Below are 24639 nucleotides of genomic sequence, written 5' to 3'. Positions count from 1 at the left end.
CTGATCGGATCGGATCGAATCGGATCAGATCAAATGGGATCGAGCTGGGCCTGCTGCCCCACGGAGCTTCCTTGGCTTGGTATGTACGACATATATGGTAATCATCTTGTTTGCACTATATTTTATTTGGTTTTTGTACACATGCGTGAAATTCTAGGGAGAATGCCATTCGGGGAGTAGGAATAGAGTACAGTTTAGTGTGTGGATTGGATTTCAGCTGGCTAGTGTTCAAAGAGTTTTCAGTTAGTTCCTAGTTAACAAGTGAGGTTTGGTTGAAATCTTTCTTTGCTATATAGGTATTTCATTTCCGTATGCTGTATCGGTTTTGTAAAATAATAAACCATTTCACGAGCTCTCTCTCTCTGTATCTCAAAAATATAAAGTAAATGCCCCTATTTGTGTGCTTAAAGCATCTAGATTGATGAAAATGTACACTTCAAATGCTTCGCTCTGGTTTGCTTACAACGTAGCTGAAATGCAGCAACAAAATGGCAATGTATTATTTCCCCTAACGACTTGTTTTCCTCTTGATTCGCAGTTGGAAGGAATTTTAGTTGTATAGGTGGAAAACGGCAGCTGGATAGCAAGAAATGACAATCTTTCGAAACGTAGGATATCTTTTTGGTTTATGAAACACAAAACAAATCTTAAGCCTGTGTGTATATATATATCTTACGAGCATAATCAGCGTAAATCAAAAACAATTGATTCCTTACAAAATACGTAAAACATAATTCGCCTGCATTCTATATATCATGTACATACAGTTCCTAGATCTTATACATATACATACATCCATATATATATACTTGATTTTCTGGTTGTTTAAATTAGTTTTTAAGTATTTAAAAATGGCATGTGGTGACATGTATTACAATACATCATACATATATGGTACATACATTTATATTTAATATCGATTTCCAAGTTGGTATAAAATGCATGCAAGTCGAAGGGCCCGATTCCAATTTCAATTACAACCCCTCACCGCTCGAGTTTTGGTTAAGCTTGCACGGCACCGCAGGGGGATGGATGTGCCCTATGGTCTAGGTTTGAGTTATTTCATATACATTCATAAAGTTTTGGGATTTTCGAATCACTGCACGTATAGCATGACAGCATGTTGTTTCACACAATGCTCCATATTTCGACTAACGACTAATACTAGGTATAGCTAGAGATCCTAAGCTACAATTTTTGCCTAAGACTGTTCCGGGGGAGTTGCGTTAACTGATCACTTAGCCAGTGGTTCCAGATAACATCGCACCGTGTTGTTCTCATCGAGCATGGCCGACAGGTGGCGCTGCTGATGGTGCGGGGGATGCTGATGAGGATGCGGATGGGTTAGCTGGTGAGGATGCAGATTGGGGTTGCTGTGTGATGTATGCGACGACGATGATGTGGTGGACTGTGGTGACAGTTTCTGTAGCTGCTGGCGCTTCTGCGCGGGCGTCTGATTCGCCGGCGGCAGCGGTGGTCCCGAATTGCCGTGACCGAATAGCTCATTTACCGCCAAACGGCCGCCTGGCGACTTGGCATTCAGTGCTTGCTGCTGCTGCTGCTGCCGGAATGCGCCACGCATGGAGCCCTCACCAACGCCGCCGCTAACCCCAAAAACCGCACCGTTGTGCTCGGGTTGCGGACCTGCTCCTGGTGGCAAAGCCCCGTAGTCAAGGGGCGCTCCATGCTTGCGCAGCTGACGTCTGTAAAGGGAATACATGGAATATAATGTAAATACAAAGTCGATATTTTTGTAACGTTGAGATAGTCAAACATGAGAAGTACTTACTGAAACCGCCGCTTAAAATCCTCGTCCTGCATCGCCATCAGACGACGCATCCGCTCATCGCTCTGGGGTGGTAATCCATGAGCATCATGCTCCAAGTCGCTCTCGTCCTCCTCCTCATCCTCATCACAGACGCTGTCGTGCAATTGCTCCGCGGCCGTTGCCTCCTCATCCTCCTCCTCGTCTTCGTCGTCATCGTCATCCGCTGTGCAGCGTCGAACCGATCTTTGCTGCGCCAGCGACTGTTGTTGCTGCTGCTTCTTGAGCTGCTGCTGTTGGCTCCTGGACGAGACACTGCCGCCACTCAGGCTTCCGCCGCCGTACCGACTGCCGCCGGCGGCCACTGCCGCTCTCATGTTGTTGAAGACGCCAGTGCCAACGCTATTGTTGTACACCTCGTCCACATCAAAGTCACCCACCTCGTAATGCTGCACATCCGAGTTGCGGTTGCTGAGGATCTCCTCGTAGACCGGCCCACCATCCGCGCCTCCGACGCTGCCCTGGTTGTAGTAGGCATCGCCCATGCCCAGATCACAGTTGGAATGCTTATTTCTATACTGGCGCTGCATAAACTCCTGCTGGTACTGCGCCATGTGTGGCGGCGGAGCAGGGAGCTGCTGCTGGCTACCAGCTCGTCGTTGCAGGTGCAACAGGTGAGCATGTTGCTCGGCCTGCTCCTCGTCCGAGGAGAGTTGCTGCTGCTGCTGATGTAGCTGCTGGCGACGCAACTGTTGCTGCTGCTGGTAGTAGGCAGCCGCATTGCCAGTGGCTAATGGTGGGTCCAACGCCTCCGCGTATTGCGGATAGCCTGTTGGCTGGCCAGGCTTGGTCTTCTTGTACGATGGATAGAACAGCACCTGGGAGGCGGCGGCCGTGCGACTGTGCAGAGATCCACTCGGCGAGGCGGGAACTCCTCCGGCGCCCCTCTTCTTTTTGCCATGTTGGCCGCTGTTCGGCTTTTGAGTCCAGTAGAATACCTCGTGCGCCTGTTGAGGCGAGGATGCAGCAGCACCCGCATTATTGTAGTACTCCCGCGGTGTTTTCAATCCTCCTGTTCCAGTTGATGGCTGCTTCCAGCTGTAGTAGTCCGGCTGATGGTAGTAAGACTCGCCCAAAGGTCCCTGTTGCTGCTGCTGTTGTTGCTGCTTGTGGGCAAAAATCAGGTGCGTGGACCCGGCAGAGCTGGTGGGTGAAGCATGACCGGTGGAGCGGAGAGTGCTGCCTCTTTCGAGCACAACATGGCCGCCAAGGGTCTGCGTTGGAGCCTGTAGTGTGCCCGTCATTAGCCCACTCTTCAGGGTTCTTCTTTGCTGGGCCTCGTTTAGCTCACAATCAGAGGTGGCTCCCATAATGGCATCCTCTGTGATGGGCACTGGTGTCTGCTGTTGCTGCTGGGGATCGTCATGCGCCTCTTCGCTTACTCCTAACGGCAGCTTGGGCTTCTTGGACGTGGAAACACTGCATAGGGTTCCGGCTGTGGGTCCATTGCCGGTCACAATGCCCGAGGAAATTGATGTTTTCGAGCAGCGCAAGCACTTGGGCAACCAAGCGTGCTGTCTTACATACTTCCGATACTCCCGCCTGATCTTTTCGTTTTGAATGCAATGGAACACGAAGATATAGAGCCCCAGCAATGTGTTGAAGCAGATGAAGCAGTATCCATACACATCAGCCGTGTCATCGTCCATTTTGGCTCCTCGCAAATAGAAGTAGGCCGAGCACCAAACAGCGCTGAGCAGCAAGAGGAACACAAAGGAGCAGCGTATGTCGAACCTAGGATTTGAGGTAGATGGTCTTCAAATGATCTTTAAAGTGTATATGGATTTTCAATATCTTACCGCACGCTAGCTAGGCGGGTGTGTTCCTTAGTCTTTAGACCCGTGCGACTTTTGCGGCACATTATAATCCAGGAGAGGAATGTGTAACCAATGGCGGCCTGTAAAAGTGAATTTATTTAAAATGGTAACTGTGCTTTCAAAGCTCCATTTTATTACATTTATGTAACTTACCACAAAGAAGACAAGCACTGGTACTACAAAGGTGGCATAAAACAGGGCATTCGCCTCCATCAGCACGCAATAATCGTTTTGAGTATAGGTGCTGGGATCGATGACCAGCGAGATGGCCACCACGCTCAACGACAGTCCGTAGGACAAGAGGTAGTAGCAATTCACCTTGGGCGTCTGATCCACCTCCAGCAGGAGCTCGTCCGAGGTGAGCGTTGAGTACGAATGGAATGCTGCAGAGGCAATGGGTTAGAGCTGCAAAGTGTAGACGAAATTCGGCCTTCTTACCTTCGTAACAAAACCAGGCGGTGCCCGATAGGATGGCACAGTGTAGGAAAATAGTAATGAAGCCGCAGAAAATGCTTGTTTCGGTCTGTTCAATGCCCAGTAGAAAGAGCAGCTCGATGGCCAGGAGGCAAAGGTAAATGCTGGTATAGATCGAGGTGCGCGCGGACTGGAGTGGACAGTTAAAGAGAAGACAGAGTGAAGAGTTAATATAAGTTTGAGAAGTCAGTGCAAATTTTTTCTTTAAGCAGCACCAGCAGAAGGACCCTAAAGATTCGATCGTCAGGGAGATATTTTAGGGAAATTGATAATCTTAAACGTTTTGAAGAATAGGTGTCAGATTTGATAGTCAAACTTAATTTAGAACTTGATTTACAATAATTTTGGTGGGTGGTGGTGAAAATCCAAAGACTAAGAGTAATACGAATACGAATAAAACAATGAACAGAACACGAAACAAGCACAACACATAGGTAATATACATACAAACTAAATGAACAAACACAAAATGCAATATTTACAGGACAAAATTAGCAACATTTGTATATTTTATTAATTAATGAAATACAAAAGAAAGTCAGAAGTGTTTTAGGTATTTAGTTGTACGATGACTATGTTAAATTTGTTAAACAATCAATGCACATAAAATGGGTTATGGTATTTCAAAAAGGATTAAACGATTAAGTAAAACATGCCAGAGTGATGATTTGTAACAAAAAGGAAAATGAGTCTATCATTATTGGTTTAGGGAAAGTGTGCTAATCTTAAGCTATGACAAATTACTACAATACATAAATATAAGTGGGAGTCTTCGCGTGAAAGCTGTTACTGGGATGCGATGATGTGTAAGGACATGGCCTTCAGCCATCTCAACAGTAATCATCGCTGCCCAGCACAGCTTTTGAGTCTTATCTTTGAGTCCTGCCAGAGAGAGGTTCGTTAACAATTTAAGTTACTTAAGCATTATATCACATGTGTCTCTCGGTCATAAATACATATGTCTAGAAAGCCTAGCCTAGCCTAAAATTGTGTTTATCTGTTTTTTCACCACCACCACCACTTATATTGTAAGTCGTCCATGTTGGCCTGCATAATGATGTTGTTCGTGTTGTCCAATCCATTGCCGTCCACATTAAGGTTGTGATTGCGGTGCGGATGTGGCTGCGGCTGCTGGCCATGCTGCTGTTGCTGCTGCTGGGCATGCTGCTGCTGCAGATAGTTGTGGCTGATGTTGAGGTTGTTGCTGGCGTTGCTAGCCTGAACGGCATGTTGCTGCAGTGCAGCGGCTATTGAGGCAGCAGCAGCTGCAGCAGCCGCCGTCTGCTGACCGTGCTGATGCAGATTCAGATTCAAGTTGTTCATGGCATGTTGCATGTTTCGCTGCGGCTGATTGGACAGCACAACAGCAGCTGCAGCTGCCGCAACCACTTGTTGTTGCTGTTGCTGCTGCTGTTGGACATTGTAGTTCAGATTGTTGCGGTGTGAGTTGCGGATGGAATTGTGTTGGATAAAGTTCGTGTTCCCATGGCTGGGCGGCGGCACATTGGACTGACTGGTTGGCGTGGTCAGGGTCAAGGACTCGTGGGTCTGGTCGCGAATATTGTTTTGCTGGCGTCTGCTGCCCGACCGCTGATGCGGCAAGGGATTGGAGCCGTTTCTTACCTTCACAAAGACCCCATTGAACAGCTTCAGCGTTAGCAGGGCGATTACTATGAACACCACGCAGATGCCGATGCTTATGTAGATGAATATGCGCATGTTTCCATCGAACATGGTGAACAACGAGTGCTGGTGCTCATCCACAACGTCCATTAGTATGGCGAAGTTGGTCAGGTGGTTGCAACTGCAGACGCTGTGTGTGCGGTTAGTGGACTCCAGACTGCATCCATTAGCAGACCACGCACTAGAACAAAAATATTAATTCGTAAAAATTCTTCAGCATATGATCTAAAGTCTTACTGGTCAATATAGTTCCAGAACACGCAGGTGGGATTCGTTACATTCTCGGTCTTCAGATGTTTCAGGGTCAGGGTTATGGGCTGGGAGAGTTGTATGTGACGCCCCTTGCCCAAGCTGGCCGAGATCACCTTGCTGTTCAGGATGCGTAGTCGCTGTTGTATCTCCCCCGCGTTGACATCGCTGTCGTTGCTCAGGATGGCTGTATTGCGAACTAAGACAACATTTAGATTATACTATTCTACTGTTTTTCAGTTCTCTTTGGACTTACCGTAACTGCGGGAGCTCTTCAGATCGAAGTGATCATAGCTGGGCTTGAGAATGGACTCCAGGCGATCGAAGGCGGCGAATACAATTCGCACCAGACCGCCTTCACTATTGTCTATTAGAGCAGCTCGTGGCAGCTCAATACGATCCGAACTCAAGGGCCACTGATCCGTATCTGGGAAGACCACGCTGGACTGAATGGTCTTAGTTTCCAGCACTCGAACGGAGAGCACTATGATATAAAGTTTTTTATAATGATTTTGAAATGCAAACAATGCAAACAATAAGAACTCACATATATTTTTGACTTTTTGCACCACACTGCGCTCCCTGATAATCGTATCCGCCAGCAGAAAGGCATTGTATTCCAGACCAGTTAGCAAGGATGTGGCTACACGCATTTGGTCCTCCGGATTGAGATCCAACCACGAGGACAGCTGCGATTCGTCCAGCAGGTTGGAACCGGTTTTGACCACACAATGCAACAACTCCATGATCATAGCCTCGCGTTGTCGCTGATCCGGGAAGGTCTCCTTGTCGTGCATCATTTTCTCGGACACTGTTTGGATGATCTTCGTGGTGACCAACATGTCCCCGCCGTACAGCGTTTTGCTACTGGTCACTTCGGACATATCGTTGGCAATGGAGATCAGGGAGGAGTCCCGCTGGTTGACTCGCATTTCCAGATTGTTGAGCCAAAGGCTGCGGCATTGCGTCAGATCAGGTGTCGCGGGGTGCCATGTGGGCTCAAAGTTGCGCAGACGCTGGTTTACCTTGTGGGCCATGCTCACCGGCGGCTCGCAGCTGCTGCTGTTGTGTAGACAGTCGCCGCCGCTGGGCGCAGGAGTTGTGGAACTAGCGTCATCATCGTACTCATCGTAGCCGGAGTCGGGCATCCGCTTCATTAGAACGCAACGCCACTTGGCGATGCCGGCTGCTCCGCCAGGACAGGGCTGAACATTCACATCACCCACTCGAGTCATGTTCCAGTACAAATTGCGGGCATGAGTGGGGCCGCAAAACAACTTGGACTCATCATCGCCTCCGGACATCCCGGCTGCGTTCAAATTAATATTGTTGATGGTGCGCACCACGCTGCTATTCCCGGCGACGGATCCACTTGCCGCAGTGCCCGGCGGGCGGTTGGGTGAGCTCTTTGTGGTCAGTAGGGTTCCGTCATCGGTTCCGGAACCTCCCACGCCCGTGAGTATCCTCGTGTTGGACGGAGAAGTGACATTACCGCCAGCCGGCAGCTTGCTGCTCGGCTTGGTGGGTGAGGCAGTGTCTTCACCGTGGTGGTTGTGGTGGTGGTGCAGTTGCGGCGGCGGTGGCAGACCATCATGGCGGCCAGCCGGATGCTTGGTGGTCGTCGTGGAGGTGGCCCCACCCTTCAAACGTCCACCGCCCACGGCTGTCGTGCTGCTCCAGGGAGTGGAGTGCGTGACGGCGGTGTGTTGCGGTGGTACGTTGAACAGGCCGGGATTTCCACTGATTCCCACCACTCCGGGCAGTGTGGGAAGTCTCGGCGGGGGCGGCGCACCCGCTCCAACTCCTGGCGGATGGATCAGTCCACTGCCGTTGCCAAAGATCGGCGGACCATTGCTCAGCACCCATGGCGGCGGACTGGGCCTGTTGGTCGTCGTCGACGTTTGGGCAGCACTAATGCACTGGTAGTGCGCCTCCAGATACTTGTGGGTCCCGGGACAGGGATCGCCGAACATGCTCGTGGCTGCCAGCACGCCGCAGCTCTGCTTGTGGGCACATCTGGAAAATGGGGAAAATACGCGTTCATCAGTAAATACAGTTGGGTAATTTTCACATATTCAAGATGCTTAATTGATTGAATTGTGTGGAAATAGTTCATTAATCTTCGCATTACCTTGAGTTCAGTACGCTGAGTGACTTGGGAAACATGCAGTTGACACTCCACTCAACATTCCCGTGGTCATTGCAGATGGTAATCGAGAAGCGGCCATAGTTGGCCCGAATGAGGTTGATCACATCGCCGGGATCGCACTCGATGGTCAGTTTCTTACCTTCGCAGGCGTAGGCGGTTTGGTACTTGGACACTGAAAGGCGAAGGCTTCATAAGTCATGGGGTGCTGGGCAGGGTATGGGTTTATATGGACATGGTATATATATGGCATATAAAAAGAAGTTTTTGGTTAGCGGCGATGATTGTTGTAGTTTGGTTTGGTTTGGATTGGATTGTTGGTGGGCCTGCAAAGACACTTACGATCTAACGATATATGCTCATAGGATATTGACAATATGGTTGGTAGCATGATACGCTTTTACACTGCCTGGGATATACTTAGTAATGCTGAGGTTGATGGTGGAGTAGGTGGGTCGTTAGCTTGGTAGCAAGTGCAATAGTAGTCATAAATACCAAATCCTGCCGGCCCAGATCACTAATCTTCGATCGTCCATCATTGGTTCTTATCGGCAATGCTCATTCGGCAGTGTTTCGCTCGGTTTGGAGTATTCAAACTGAAAGGGAAGATACAATGTATAATGTTAGGTATTATTATATTAAGCACATAACTCAATTTAAGACAACTTGTGTTTCGTTAGAAAGTTTTAATGGGTTTCTTTTTCTATTATTGATATTGGTTCCTTCCATCTGATGATCTGGTTGAAGTCAACATCAAAAGTTTAGGTATTGATAAATTTAAGTTATTTTAATCTTCAAACATGTATGTATGTATGTCTCCTATTGTTACACTATATAAACAATGCAAATATCAAGAAAACATATTTATTTGTAAGAAACTCCCTATTACACATTCAAAACATAAAATATTTATTATATGAATGTATGTTAAATAATGGGCCAGTTAAAAATAAATATATGTAAGTTATTGAAAAAACTGGAAACTGCAAACTTAGATCTCTGCATATATCTTTAAAGATTAACATGGTGTTATATGTAAGATGATGACCCATTTCCAGGCCAAGCACACCTATGTACATACATATGTACATACCTCTTATGTATTTCCATTTGGAGTCATTTCCATGAATGTTGGACTCAAAAGTACCATTCAACTTATGTATCTGAAAGGGAGAGAATCCATATTGACTCCTTGGGCAAACACGAACAAGCAGGCAAACGACAAATAGAAGATAAGAAGATGGGCAGGGGAGGGGGAAGGGGAGGGGAAGGGCAGGGAGCTAAGAATACACACCCTTCATGTGGTTGTAGTTGTTGCATGGCCATCGATTCGTGGACAGAACAAAGACCCGTTTTCTTTGTACACTCGATGCACACTATTCACGAACATATATGCATGTGGATGGATGTAAATGTAGAGAAAAGTTGCTGCAGCTGCGCTTCGACTTTTTTCTGCCCCGCGGAGCCCCAGTTTGGATGTCTTTCTTTGTTCCAACTCCGTGCACTTTTTCCACGTTGAAAACGGTGGACGTTTCTTGAATTCCGCGTGAATAACACATTTTTGAACTTGGAAATAAGTTTTCCCGTTGATTTCGTTCGCTAGTTAGCGATTTTCACAGCGATTTGTTGGCTTAATTAATGATGGTGCCAAAGCCACGAAAAAGACTGGCTTTAAGTTGCTTTTTTGTTACGCTCATTCACTGATGCTTTGCTTCTTGATTAGCACTAGTTTTTACTTCACTTTTATTTCACTTATATTTCGGATTAAACTCCATTCAACGCAGACGATCCTATTCGTTTGAGAGCTCGATTCACAATCAGCTTTCTTTTAGAAAAATTCTGTATACTTGAATGTCTGGTTGAAGCTGGAGGGTGTTGCCAGCCCAAAAACGCAATTATCGGACTGCCAACTTGCTGCTAGGAAGAGCGCGCAATTCAAATAGGAAAGTAACGTTGAGATTGTTATGCATATATTGAAGACAAACTAGCTAAATACAAACTAAATACAAACACATTTAACTCTTTAAAATACCCTTTGAAAGTTCATAAACTTACCTTATAAAGTTAACTCGTTACCGGAACGAGTTAGGATACAGTTCAAATTCATTTCAAAATCCTTACCATGCTGGTTAAAAGTAATATTATTGCAACCTTAAGTAAAATATAACTTTTGTATCTCTATCGCAGAGCAGTAATAAAAAGGGCATCAGTTGGAAAAGTATGCTGCATGAAGTTCACGATCACGCTCCAAGTTCAGAAACTCTTATCTGCAGTCGGCTTGGCATTAGCTATTGTGTTTCCTGATTTGCGCTCAACTTGGTGAATGCATTTCGCTTGCCATTTCAGTTTAACTTTGATTTCACTGAGCGCGGCTCGAAAACGGCTCCACCCACAATGGAATACTATTTAATTGTATTGATCCTCATCATGTTGCCGACAGCCTGGTTCCTTCAAGTTCCTTCAAAAGTCAAGCCCACTACCAAGGCGCCCGTGAAGGAGATTCCACCGACTAATGGAACTCAAATCGGGAATGTGACAGCAGTGGCTCCAGTTCCAGAGAAACTGGCGGAAGTGCACATCGATCAGCACAAAACAATTCGAATTAGCAAGGGCGACTTGGACGATCTCCTGGACGTTTACATGGGAAAGATAGCCGAGAGTGCAGCCACCATTAAGGACAAGGAGAACGAGATAAACAAGCTGCAGACCAAGGACCAAACGGACGATGAGCTGCTGAGGAAATTCGAGAACCTCACCCAGGTGTGCAGTGCCCAGAAGTCTTCGTTCTCGACGGCCATTAAAGAGAAGGACGACCAGATCAAGGAACTGGAGCAAAAGGTGAAGGTGTATGAGACGCGGCTCAAGAGGAAACAGCACGTTCTGGCGGAGCTGCGCAAGCTGAATGGCTCCAGTGCCCTTCTGATCGAGCATCTCAAGGGTAAGGTTGTGTACTTCGAGCGGAAGTTCCGGGAGAAGAAGGACGACCTGTTGGCGGACTGGGAGGCGGCTACTACCAGCTGCGTGCCCTTTGGACGATCGCCCGGCATCCATTTGATCCACCTGCCCGGATTCCTGCCCTTCTTGGTGCCCTGCGAGGGCCAAACTGCCGCCGGACCCGGCTGGACTTGCATCCAGCGGCGCCTGGACGGATCCGTGAACTTCTACCGGAACTGGGATGCCTACAGCAAGGGATTTGGCAAGCTGAACGGCGAGTTCTTCATAGGCTTGGAGAAGCTGCACCGTCTGACCAGCTCCCAGCCCCACGAGCTGTACATCAGCATCAGGAGATTCGGCGGCGAGACGAGCTACGCCCACTACGACGACTTCCTCATCGGCAGTGAGGAGGAGGGCTACGAACTGAAGCTACTGGGCCACTACCAGGGAAACGCCAGCGATGCACTGCGCACCCACGACAAGATGAAGTTCTCCACCTACGACCGGGACAATGACGCCTTCACGCACATGAACTGCGCGGAGCACCACCAGGGAGCTTGGTGGTACGACTTCTGTTCCCGCAGGTAAGGAGTAATACTATTGATGTTCTCCACATTTCCTAGTTTAGGATATATTTTAGAAGTACTATCTAGCTTTCTTTCTTTTCTTTTCTGAAGCTTAAAACTTCTATTTCTCACTGACACTTTATTCAATTAATTATATTGATTACTAATAGAACTTGTCAGTATTTGAATACTTATCATATCTGAAATAAGTCTTGTCTGTGATACTATGCTTTGACTTGCTGTATAGTTAGTCATATTAAAATAGGTATTTCCGTCACCCGTCGAAATGATAACTCCGTAAAGTGATATTGATATCTTTATCTTTGGAAAACAGAAGATATACACTTGATACTTTGATCTTATAAGTTTATCTATTAGAAGCAAATGTGATAAAAAAATATGAAATATTTAACCAGCATTGTGTTCACAAAATAAGAAATACTCTTTTGTATCCATATATATCAAATCATATCATATCATATCAAGAGTCGAGTGATATAGCCATGTCCGTCTGTCGTTTACTAAGTAAATTAATCTTTCAGTTTTAAACTGAAACTTTCCCAAAAATATTCTTTCTATTGAGTTAGTCCAGATTGAACTACTATATCATATTCCCATCATAGAAAAATCTGGTTTTTCAACATAGAGTATTTTAATTCGGTACATACACAATATATTGTTTAAAGTATATATTTTCATACAAATTACAAGCATTTAATTGAAGATGAGAAAAAACACATCGTATATTTGTTGTTTTTGATCGAAAAGTGACTGTATCATTAATAGCTTGCACATAATATTAAGTGCAAGGGTATTTAAGCCTCGGCTTGGCAAAGCTAGTTAATTTTCAATTTTCCATTATACAATTTTTAAGGTACATAATATGTAAAGAGTACTTTTTTTTTTGACAGCAACTTAAATGGGCGATACTTCAAGGGCGAAGTGGACAACCCGCAGAGCATCTACTGGGAGCCTTGGTACAGCTTCCGCTCCCTGAAGTCCGTCCAAATGCTCATCCGCCCCAAGAGCCAGCTGGAGATGAAGGATCTGCCCCGGCCGAGGCGACCGCCAGGATAATTGGAAATTATTTGACGAGTCGAACTATGCGAGCATAAATCTCACTTCGATGCCGATCCTATTAATCTTCGTTTGCCCCCTTGGACGCCCCTGCGACAGTTGATTAGGTTTCGATTTGCAATTACCACGTTACAGTTGACTGCATATCGCTCTAGACTTTTTGTTTGTTTCGCACACAAGTCATTGGGTGCAATTAATTTTCATTTTCATTTTCCGGCGTTGTCGTAATTTGCTCTGTTGCAACAATTCAATGAAATCTAATTGAGTGTGTGCATTGGGCCGATAAAAATGAAATAACTCTGGTCACTGGGCGACTCCTCCGGCTCATTTGTCACTTGCACTTTCATCGAGGCGACGACTGGAGCCGCTCAATTGGAGTCAATAAACGTTGGGTAAATAAGCCAAAGGGGCGGTATCTAAATTAATACCGATTCGATGGCAGATTTACGACTTTGGCTCATAAGTTCCAGTTTATTATGGAAAATACCTATTCCGACTGGCGAAAACCAGTTTAAGCTCCTTGGGTATTCTTAAGCGTACTATCTAGTCGATAAGCCAGATAAAAACATTACAAATAAATACATTGACTATAGGTTTATTTAATACACATGCATATTTTTGGTTTCACTTTCGATGACTTTGGGATTCGAATTATAAACCAGTTACAAGCATTGCTAATCGTTTCTGATTACGACGATAAGACTTGCAGAACTCGAGAGGCAACACTTGTAGCCATTTATCAGACATTCTTAAACAGCATATAAATACATTACTTACATTAGTGCTAGATTAACGATATGATAGGTGGTATATGCTAGACGGCAATAACTTTAAGTACACGGTCACACATCTAACGCCCTACGATTGCTTGGTAAACATTATAAAGTGCAGAGCAGAAACTTCGAGTGGCTGAAGGTTCTACTTGCAGCCCGCTTGCCCCTCGGAGCTGTGCTCTCGCTTTTTGTGCCAACGAAGACTGGCGAATTGTGCAAATCGCTTGCCGCACGTGCTGCACTTGTACTTCTTCACCGCCAAATGCAGCTCCGTGTGCTTCTTGAGGTTGCCGTACGTGGTGAAGGTCTTGCCGCACACCGTGCACAGGTGCTTGCGGATCGCCCAGTGGGAGTTCATGTGATCGGTGAAGCGGTTCTTCTCGTAGAACCCCTTTGCACATATAGGGCAGTGGAATGTCGACTGGTTCAGGTGCCGGCGTCGGTGGATGTCGAAGAAGGACCACGTCTTGAAGGACTTGCCGCAGAGGTCGCATATGTAGGGCCGCTCACCAGTGTGGGTGCGCAAGTGGATGGCCACCTCCGTGGATGTGGCAAAGCGCTTGTCGCATTGCTCGCAGGAATACGGGAAATCCCGCCGATGCCGTCTGATGTGCACCGTCAGGTTGCAAGGCATCTGGAAACCCTTTCCGCACAGAGTGCAGATGAAGGGTTGGGTGCCATCGTGTGCGGATCGGTGCACCTTATACTGATCGCAGGTCTTGACCAGGTCCGAGCATATATCGCAACGGAAAGGACCAAGATTTTGGTCTAGGAACTCTGCCAGTTTGGCGTGCAGCAGCGGAATGCTGCTGGAGTCTTCGGACTCCGTAAGTATCTTCCGTTTCTGCGCGGAGAAGTCTTTGCGCAGATTGAACAAGGTCTTTTCCAACTGCTCTGCAGTGTAGGAAGTGTGAAAGGTGGTGTTTATCTCATCCAACATTTGACCCAACGCCTGACTGCGATACGTATTCGATCGGAAGTCGGGATGGTCCACATCCCACAGAGCTGAGTAGTTGTGGTAGATCTCTACGAACTGCAGTTGATTCTCAGAGTTGTCAAAACGAATTGAGCTGGCATCGATGAACTTGGTCTTCTGGTTGCTTCCCACCACTCCGATTTTCTGAAAACGTAATAAAAATTTTAGAACATAAAAGCCTTAGCTATCTTTAATCGCCACCCTTTACCTTGCTGATCTTGTTGAAGATCTGCTCCTGTAAAATGGGCTGCAGGAACTCCATTTCATCGTAACACCATAACTTGGGCAGGTACAATCCCTTGTGCTTAATAACCATGCGCAGCTCCTTGCGGTAACGCGTCCTAAGTTTTTGGATCTCGTTGCAACATTCCTCGCCGCTCAGCTCGTAGTTGAGCTCCTCCTGCAACTGGACAGAGATGTCGCGAAACAGTTCCGTCTTACAGCAGGTGGTGTAGTCGTAGTGCTGCGGATTCCACAGGCATTCCTGCCTCTTGAAAGCATCCAGAATGAAACTCAGAACCTCGTGGTACAATGATGACTTGCCGCAGGAATCTGCGTCCGTTTCGCACGACTTTTCGCTCTCAGTGCTCTCATTGGAGATCTGGAAAAGATTCATAATTAATGTATCAGCTTAATCAATACCTACGATTGGATCACCTACCTTGGCTTCCCTTTCGGCTCGCCTGTTTTCGATGACACACCGCAGAAAGCCCATCCTCTCAAAGTACCACAGCCGCGACTTGTACTTTCCACCCAGGGCGTTCACCTTTTTCAGCTCGCGGCGGTATCTGCACCTCAACTCCTTGAGCACAGCGAAGATCTCGGCTCCGGAGAGCTGCCTGTGGCAAATGGCCTCCAGCGGACCGGCCAGTTCCCCGTACGCGTTACGCTTGGCATTGTACTTGTAGTCCGGATGTCGGGGATTCCACAGCTTTTCCGTGCGTTCATACGCTCTCAGCAGACAGCCAACGAACTCGTGATTCCGCTCTAGCTCCCTACGACTTTTCTGAAAATAAATAAAATATTCTATAAAATATGGAAACATTACGAGATTCATATAATGCCTGGGTATAATGCTATACCTATATTTTCATTGTAGTTATAAAATAACATATTACGCTAAAATTAGTTAGTATTCAAAAAGGTTACAGCCCATTATAATATTTATTTATGAGCTGCATAAAACTAGCAAAACATAAATCGTAATTTGTGATATTTTGGGCCATTAAAGATTATTATTCCTATAACCATAAGTCGCATTATGCAGAATATTAATAACTTTAGGAGTAATTAATAACTTAAAAGCGCATAAATCAAGTGTTAAATGTAGTCGTAAACAACATTTATCTAACAAAATATTTTATATGGCAGTATTTAATTGCTTTCAGACAGTTTGGATTTTAAGGCACGAAAATTGAACTTTGATTTAATTATATCTAATTTATTTATTAATTTATTTATTTATTAATTTATAAATCCTTCATATCTAAGCTTTTAAACTACACCCACTATTTGAAAAGGAACTTGAATTCTTTAATCGAATTAATTGTTCTGTGTGGAAATCGAAGGTGTTCCACTTACCGATTGGAAATCCACACAGCTCGCCGTGCTGCTCGTGGGCGAGGTGGGCGGCAGTGGGGTGGGGGGCGTGGCAGGTGGTGTTAGTTCAATAGCACTCTTCTCCGGCTGCCTAGTGGGTTCCGTCCCCCTGTGCTCCTCCACCGCGACCACGTCCACCTCCGCATCTTTAGGTTGCTCGTTTTGCGACTGACGAAGCTTGCGCTGCAGTGCCTGCATAGAGAAGTATAAATATTTCGCATAAATAAATAAATTTGTAACGTTGCCATTGGCGGTGGTGGTGGGCATTCTGCGAGATAAGCGCTGGCCCAGCCAGACGATCTTGTCCGGGGTTTATCGTGGCGCTGCGAATCGTACACAATCGCTGGCGCTGGTAAACAAAAAGGGAAAGTCCGCACTCCGCCGCCCGCGTTCTCGATACTACATACATATGTACTATATAGATTCCACATTCTCGAATTTCAGCGGCTATTGGCCTTTGTGCCGTCGTCATTGTTCTTATCGCACTTGCATATGGCCCGACTTCCACATTCCCATACAAAACAATCTCGGACTTCAAGCTTGTGTATATCTATTTGGTATTTGGTGACTTTCCCAAGATAATTTCCTACTTACTGCCCATGTGTCATTTGCAACCGAGTTGCAACACATTGCCCACTCATTTAGGATTTGAATCACTAAAGGGCAGCGGTTTTGCCATGTGCACAAAGTTGGAATAAGTGGGTGTATAGGGTGTATATATATGAAATACCAGCTACATACTTATGACTTCTCAACCCACGAAGGGAATTAGAATCAAAGAGCTAATAGGATAAAGTTGAGATTTAAATCTCAATCATATGTGTCGACAGATGACGCATCCCGGAGGTTATCGTGTTCCGTGGCAAAACCCGCTGTAGTCCTTCAAATATTTGTGTAGCTGCTGCTTAGTTCGCGGAATGGAACCCGACCTACCCTCATACTGGTTCACTACTTCAAAAAACGCTGTCGATAAGGTCCCCGGAATGAGAGTGCTCTAATTAGGAATTGGCAAGACCCAAATTAATGCCGAGACGAACTTCGTTTTCACATGCAAATGTTTTGTTCTGGCAAACAGTGCATACGGCGCCCGTATACGATTCGCAGTTCTAACCGGTTCCAAAATGTTAAATGAATAAATGCAAACAAAATCAGACGAAGCGTAATATACCCCACCAGGCTAATGCCTCAGATTAAAACAAATTCGAAATGTGTCTTTGAGTAATTAGCCGCTACTGATATGGGTAGAAAATAATATACAACTTTCCATTTAAATTGGCAAGAAGACTACAGATGTGGAAAGGGTATTCAAAGCATTGCCTTTAGCTCCATTTAATTTTTCAAGTGTTTTGTTTGGTGGCCATAATTGGTAGTCGGAGCTGTCGCCTGATTGTCTTGAAACTAAGGCGAGTCGTCAGTGACCAACCACCACACAATTGTCGATACTTAGCCAGTGAATTTATTTCAGCTGGTACTAGCCACCCAAACCCAAACCCAAAGCCACAGCCAACCCACCTACAAAAGTCGATAACGCTAATGGGTCTAGATAAAGTGAAATGCGGCCTGAGAGCATTGCGAATTATTGGATTTTCTAGCAAATTTGTTATTAATTGGGTTGTACTAATGGATCCCTGGTATTCGGGCAAATATGTCAGTTACATAATGGAGGTACAGGTATCTCGATTAATTTGATCCAAATTACTGCCGTAGATAGCGCACCTGCCTCACACAATATCGCAACTTGTTCGCTTTCGCTAGCAGGTGCAGTGCCACATTAATCAATGGGAAAAAGGGTTAATGGCCCAAAGGGCGGCTCGATTTGGGGATGGCATTACGGCGGACAGCTACCAGCACCAGCAATCAGTCAGCAGTCAAAGAGGAGGAGGCCCCTGACCTTTCGCGAATCCACAAAGGCTTACAGCACTTAACTGGGCTAATTGAATAACTGAAAATTACAGCATGGGAAAGCACGGGAAAAGCTGGAAAAGCCTTGGCCCCAATTAAAAATGCAATTTCAAACGGTGTTATGGTAGTTGCGCCTCTGCTCCGCCGGCAAAGCGAGCGAAAACATTTCCATTTCGAGCGACCAAAGCTCCAACTCGGGTCACACCCACTCGAGGCAAGGACCGACCACGAGCCACTCGACGCCCTGCGGAAAGGTGAGCAGCGCAAACCCATTAAGGCCACCGCCACCGCTCCCTGCTGACCCTGCCAATCCTTGACGCTGCTGACTGCCTGGCAACGGGAGTAATTCCATAACGTAGCTGCATTGCACCGCACACAGCCACATGTCCATATCGAATGGCTCCAACGGCTGCACATCTGTTTTATATCATATTATTTCCATCTATTCTCCCGGCCATTCCAATGACGAGGGTACTCGGAGGGTATGCACGCCGTATGGGTTTAAATGCTCAAGTTGGATATAATTCTATTAGGAACTTCAACCGTGTTACGCAATTCCTCAGGGCACTCCACAGTTTGTTTTCCGCGTCAAGCTCGGCTTTTTGCCATTACTTTTTCCAATATCGCAGCAACAAAAGGCCAGCAGAGTGGGGCAAACAAAGGCTCGGCCAGCTTCGAACCGCTGACCATAGAGAGTTGGCATAGCCGACCCAACCAGCCAGACACCCATCCTGGCCAGCCGAGGTACGAACGGTGGGGTGTGGCTGCTCGCCAGCCTTGCCCATCTCCATGGACTGCGTCACTAGTTGTGTTTACCGAACACGCAATTGAAATAATTGATCCAGTTAACAAAATTGCATAGAAATTCAATAAACAACAACAGCGACGTGGCTGCAGTGTTCCCGACTCTGAAACCCGAGATCGCAGAGCGTTCTTATTGAGTTAGTTTAGTGATTCCCCCTCTTCATGTTTATTTATATATGGGGCTCTGTCGAAGGGGTCGAAACTCGATAGAACTGTCAGATACTTGAAAGTCGAGCCCAAGATGGGAAACCAGAGAGCGAAGGGATCGTGCGTTGGATCGATAAACAACCGCAGAATGGATTTCTATGAGTTCGTATCAATTTGCGCTGAGGAAAGACAAAAAAAAAACTCTATCTGTGGACCCATTAATAACTTCTTTGGGTTTTCCCGCTTGGAGTCGATGAAGATACATTTACAGAAATATAAACTCTCATTAATCTTTTTATTTATATTAGAGATTATTAAACAGTTGGCTGTTTACGAAGTTGTTTTGAAGACTGTCAATGAAATTTGTGGATATACAAACGAGATTCGTTCATCTTCTGATGTCGATTGCATAATGCGCCACATATGTATATACATATATAGTGTCGACTTCTTCGATTAGCCACACTTTCAGTGCGGCCCATATCAAAGTCGGGAATCCGTGGGTCAAGCAATGCCAGTCTAGACCACAGTCGCTTCTGGCTGCGAGCAGCTGCGTCATCGGGCTGCTCAATTGAAAGCTATTGTTTATTGCATTTGTCACCAGGAAGATGAGAGATATACATATGCGGGCAGCGCCAATCAAAATGCCTTTGATGATGATGCGATGCGATGCTGCAAATTAATTAATGAAGACTCCTATTTGGAAACATTTTCATTCGGAATTGGGTGATTATCGCGACTGGGTTGCCCTTTGGCAAGTCTTAATTAGAGGAATGTGGCACACATATCAACTGGAACCTGGTGGTGTGCAAATAAAAGATTCATGGGAAAGCCCGTTAATGCACCATTTAATACCATTGTCAGGCCTGGTGGCCTCAAATGGTGTCACTCGGCGAAAACACAATCGCCCGATGTTGATTGCCGGCTTGGAGCTCCGTGTTTGATTTGCGGCCCCAAAGGGCGGGTTTTAATGGATCGAACGGGGGCTTTTCGAAAAGCGTCTTGTTTTCCGTGCACGGACTCGGGGTCGCGCCAAAGACCCACTTTGGTATGCTATATAAAATCATAACCCGCAAGCCATATGACAACAACGAACAAAGGTAGCAACAAAACTGGCGACATGCTAAATCCGGGAGAGCACGGGACTCGAGTGCAATAAAGCCCGCAACGTGAGCTAATAAATTATGAAGAATATTTCGCCTTTTTCATTTCACGCAACCCGTGGCTGCCTGGGTTTCGTTTTGCTTTTATGGCCGAGCATAAAACTCGCCCACGCCCACGCCCACGCCCTTATGGAAGCCCACTCTGCAAATGAGGCGAAATAAACCGATGGGAAACCCTATCGAGAACCCTGGTCGGGAACCGACGACAAAGCCAGATTCCAAGATAATACGGTGGCATTAGGTGCAATCAATTTCTGACAAAAGACTAAGAGTGCGCTAGCCCCTGTAAAACTTTAAACAAATAACTTTTTTCGGTGCGAGTCAGTCACAAGGCTGCATTAATTAAATTAGGCTGACTGTAAAACCTACTCAGCTGATCGATCGAACCGTCCAGCGGGTGGAAGGAGACCCCACCCGCTCCCAGAAAGCCCTCCTCCTCCAAAATGTTTAGTTAAACTCGATAATTACTTAATAGGCATGGATGTGGCCCGATAAAAACCGAGGCACTGTCCTCGATTTCCATTCGAGCGTGATTAACGTGCGCATAAATCGAACCTTCCCGAAGATCTTAGAGTGCTGTGAAGCCAAATTATCGCCTGGGAAGTTAAACAGAACGGATTGATACGACTTAAGATTAGATTACGAGCGATGATATAGTGCAGAGTTACCCAGTGCACTCAGCGCTCTGATTTAATGGATCACTGATGATTTCAATGGGTTATGATATATAGGGTTGCCATCCAAAGCAAATAACTAATCGCTGGTAGATTCACAGATTTGATTGGTTTTCAGGGGAAAGTGCTATCCAAATAAACAAGTGGAATGCCCCTTTCAAATAACCTGGCAGTATTCGGTAGCCATTCCAGCCAAATCATCATCCGACAAGTATTTTCCACTTCCACTCGGACAATGATTTATGGGGCGTGGGACCTTTATGGCAGGTGCTCTAAAAATTCCAATTTACAAGTGTTTAAATGAACATTAAAACCTCCTTAGTTAGGTTCCGCCGCGCTTTCTTATCTCTAAACCACATTCAATAGCCGGCAAATACACATCTACTAGAATCTAAAATTACTTTATTACCCCTCCATAAGCGATACGTGCGCCGAGTTGGGACTGATTGGGCTGTCTGGGACTCGGGCGACGACGACTTCCACGATCGATCGATCGATCCGTCCGACCGATCGGAGCTATGTATCTTCAATGGCCTAAAGTGGTGAGAGCAGCGCGTCATCGATATTGAGTGTGGATATAAATCATAATAGGCTGCAAGTCAAGTGGAACCAAAGCAATTGCCAGTGCTGCGAAGATCATTAATTTACTTAAAGAACAGCAATTTTCGAGCACTGCGAACCACTGTGGCCAGGAATCGAAGCATAGATAGTAGTCCCCATTTGTTTACCTCTTTGGGGTCTAGATAAAGACCATGTCGGCCGACAAGCTTGCCCAATGCTGATAGTGGCCAAACCGAACGAAACCATCGAAATCACCAATAATTTCTATTGCCAGTGTCGTGATCCCCGCCAGCGGGCAATTGGAAATCGGCCTTTTATCACCACCTCAATTTCTATTTCCGAGACAAAGCTCAACGTCCCGGATATCTCGGATGGCGGATAGTAATAGCCAACATTCTAGGTACCTTGTTTGCTCGCCCTTTATCTAACAACAAATGCATCCAAATTACTCATACGCACATATTTATTCGAGCTATTTTCCCTTAATTATCGCGAAATTAGCTTGTGTATGAGAATATTATTTATTGGCGTTTATATTGCGTCAACGAATCCGTCCTATTTTTGGCCATAAGAAGAAAGCCAATGAATGCAGCCCGCGTCACGTCAAAACATTGGAGAACCTCAAGATTTCCATCTTTGCGCTGACGTTTTAAGGCTGATTACCACCACATTGATTTTGCCGATCATCTTAGTACGTAGCCATGGTATCCAAAGTGCCTGTCACAGCACAGGAAACAATTTACCTTTTAGACATTTCAAGTCGATTTTTCAGTAAATTTGAAGAAGGGGTGATACAAGAGAACCATTTCAGAAAGTGAAGAAAGGAATATGATAAAAGATACAGAGATCAGATATTTCAGAGATCCTAGGATAGATACATATTTGCACACCGATATGGAAAACCATCCACCAGTTTTGCATCTGTCGTATTGACATAAATATCCGTTTTAATTACCATTTAATAGGCATTTATTTTTAAAAATCGGCCGCGGGCAAAGGCCTCCAACAAACAAAGAAAATGAGACGAGCTGTTTTCCGAAACACCCAATGTTTGTGTCCCAAATATCGAGTGCTATATGTATGTGTATTTTTTTTTTAGCACATAAATCGCTTTGAATGTGTATGTACAACAAAAGATATGGTTGTTTTTTTTTCCCCGACCCAGACATTTTCATGTCCACAAAAAATGGAACCAAACAAAAGTAAAAACCTGAAGAAAAAGCTGAAAAGTTGCGTCGCTTTGGAAAAAAAACAATGAAAACGGCAGGAAAACTGACGGACTGACAGGCGGACGGACTGGCGAATTGACAAACCAGCCCATCCAAAATAAATAAGAAATATATATGCACATACATATGTACATATGTACTTGTAAAAAAGTCCATGGAGGGCAAACGGGACTTAAAAAGGGAAGAAGAGAACAAAAGAGAAGCATGAGCGCGCAAAATGCGCGGCACACTTTTCTCAATATTTCGCGTTGTGTGCCATTGCGCCGTTATTTTGAAGGTCAAGTGACCAGGGAAAGCTTTACCAGAACTAGCGGCGACCACCCCCACCCCCCTGGCAACCCCGCCCCTGCCCTTCTGACAGCAGCGGAAAGCCGTTTTGCATTACAAAATCGCATGAAAAAGGGTAAAACAAAAACCACGCACAGTGAGGCACCGCTAAGGGCAACTAATTAGCAATAACAAATGCATGAAAGGTCCCTGGCGTAAAAGGAAGCACTTTGAAATTTAAAATTAATTAATAATTATAGTAAAATTATCATTGAGTTTTGAGAAAACATTTTGAAACAAGTTAAAATTAAAAAATTGCAATCTATACAAGCGATCTGCATAGAGAAACACACAATATTATTTGCAAACTTTTATAGATAAACACACGATTTTAGCATGTCTGTAGTTTTCCGTTAGCGTGCGTTCACTGTGGCAGGGAATGTGAATGGGCGGCGGTGATTAACTTACCACGCGTCGTGTCTCGTACCGCGGAAGTGGGGCCGGAGTCGCAGTTGGAGTCGGTTTGGGGGTCGGAGGGCCCGGTGGTGGAGAAATGGGAGTGGGCGGAGTCATTGCTACCACCTCGTGCAGCACGGCAAAGGGATCCAGGTCGAAGGACTGCGGACTGCTCCCCGGCAGCTCGTCGCCCGAAATGTCCGCGGAGGGCGGCGGCGAGGGTGGTAATGGATTTTCAACCACATAGACCAAATCTATTTCTGGTGTTTCGGGCGTTTCAGGTGGTGGTGGTAGTGGTGGAGGTGGTATGTGCACTGCGGGAGGCGACGGAACGAGGCTCATTAGCTGAATGTCCATGTCGGCCTCCCAGTTGCATTTCCTAGGAGCCTCCGGCGGATAAATCTCGGGGCAGTCGAGTTCCATTATGACCAGATCGGTTTGCGGACACCTCTCCTCCTCGGTCTCGTAGCGCCGGCTCACGTCCTGCGTGTGCTGCACCCGGATGTGGTCCATGAACACGGAGAACTGCAGGCAGATCGCCGGGCAGAAGGCGCAGTTGAAGCCGAAGCTCTGCACGTCCGGCGAGGCGGTGATTTCCCCGCACTTGCGGAAGAACGCGTAGTCCTCCAGCTGCCAACTGGGCGACGGCGACTCCTGCAGCGGCATCATGGCTGCTGTGCTTCACTGGAGTCCACCTCTCACGCAAGTCTTTCGATTCTCGCTATTGCTTGGCGCACTCGCGACGCGGACACTGCGCTTTTCCGAACCAACGCTGTTGGCTTTCCGATTCAATCTGCGATCCAAACAACCGGCAAATCCAAACTGCAGTGTGGCCGAGGCGGGCGCCTTTAAATAAACTCCAGTAGCAGTGTGGCCATTGCTTGGAGGTGACTAAATACCATAGGCTTCAGTTAACGATAGTGCAATATATTTAAATGAAATGAATTGAAATACATATATTACTCATAAAGTTAATATAATTGTTCAAAATGAAGATCAACGATTTATTACTTCTAAAAATTTTAGCAACAGTTTGTTATAGTTTAAATGCTTATTTTTCCACAAAATTATTTTTTAAGTAAAGTTTTTATATTTCAATTTAATAGTAAAATGCTTTAGCGGTATTTAGTTTTGGAAACTATATGGAAAAAATATGGACAAAATATTCTGAACTATACATAGAGATTTGGGTCTAATGACTTTGTTCTAACAAATACAAGGAAGAATATGCATTTTGATTTTAAGTGTAATTAAAGATCCATTTTTAATTGTTATACTAACTTTCTTAAGGCCCTATTTTTTCCCCTTCAGTACTTA

General features: G+C 45.8%; 3 protein-coding genes across 5 annotated transcripts; 1 reads left to right on the top strand and 2 right to left on the bottom strand.

Moving 5' to 3' along the window:
• Positions 1–104: 104 nt before the first annotated feature.
• On the bottom strand, positions 105–10018 carry LOC6608205 (latrophilin Cirl). Of its 3 annotated transcripts, none has more exons than XM_032716268.1 (13): positions 9489–10018; positions 9288–9357; positions 8615–8790; positions 8180–8369; positions 6596–8064; positions 6305–6532; positions 6037–6247; positions 5740–5980; positions 4081–4246; positions 3796–4025; positions 3625–3722; positions 1790–3559; positions 105–1703 (listed from the first exon to the last, which is right to left on the bottom strand). In XM_032716268.1, coding segments are annotated over exons 3-13 (5073 nt in total). In that variant the 5' UTR covers positions 8616–8790; positions 9288–9357; positions 9489–10018; the 3' UTR covers positions 105–1234. The 3 variants fall into 3 exon arrangements, with proteins under 3 accessions (XP_032572159.1, XP_032572160.1, XP_032572161.1); XM_032716269.1 differs by having other exon boundaries at positions 6037–6235; XM_032716270.1 differs by having other exon boundaries at positions 8180–8790.
• A 555-nt stretch (positions 10019–10573) lies between these two features.
• On the top strand, positions 10574–13384 carry LOC6608204 (fibrinogen-like protein 1). The gene is made up of 2 exons (XM_002032913.2): positions 10574–11712; positions 12606–13384. The coding sequence occupies exons 1-2, from the start codon at positions 10589–10591 to the stop codon at positions 12769–12771; spliced, it is 1290 nt and encodes a 429-aa protein (XP_002032949.2). The 5' UTR covers positions 10574–10588; the 3' UTR covers positions 12772–13384.
• On the bottom strand, positions 13351–24146 carry LOC6608203. Its single transcript, XM_002032912.2, has 5 exons — positions 23335–24146; positions 16102–16311; positions 15182–15526; positions 14729–15121; positions 13351–14664 (listed from the first exon to the last, which is right to left on the bottom strand). The coding sequence occupies exons 1-5, from the start codon at positions 23989–23991 to the stop codon at positions 13690–13692; spliced, it is 2580 nt and encodes an 859-aa protein (XP_002032948.1). The 5' UTR covers positions 23992–24146; the 3' UTR covers positions 13351–13689.
• Positions 24147–24639: the final 493 nt, after the last annotated feature.

This window comes from Drosophila sechellia, chromosome 2R (assembly GCF_004382195.2).
Source record: "Drosophila sechellia strain sech25 chromosome 2R, ASM438219v1, whole genome shotgun sequence".
Lineage (NCBI taxonomy): Eukaryota > Metazoa > Arthropoda > Insecta > Diptera > Drosophilidae > Drosophila > Drosophila sechellia.
This window is presented reverse-complemented; position numbering and strand designations above follow the sequence as displayed.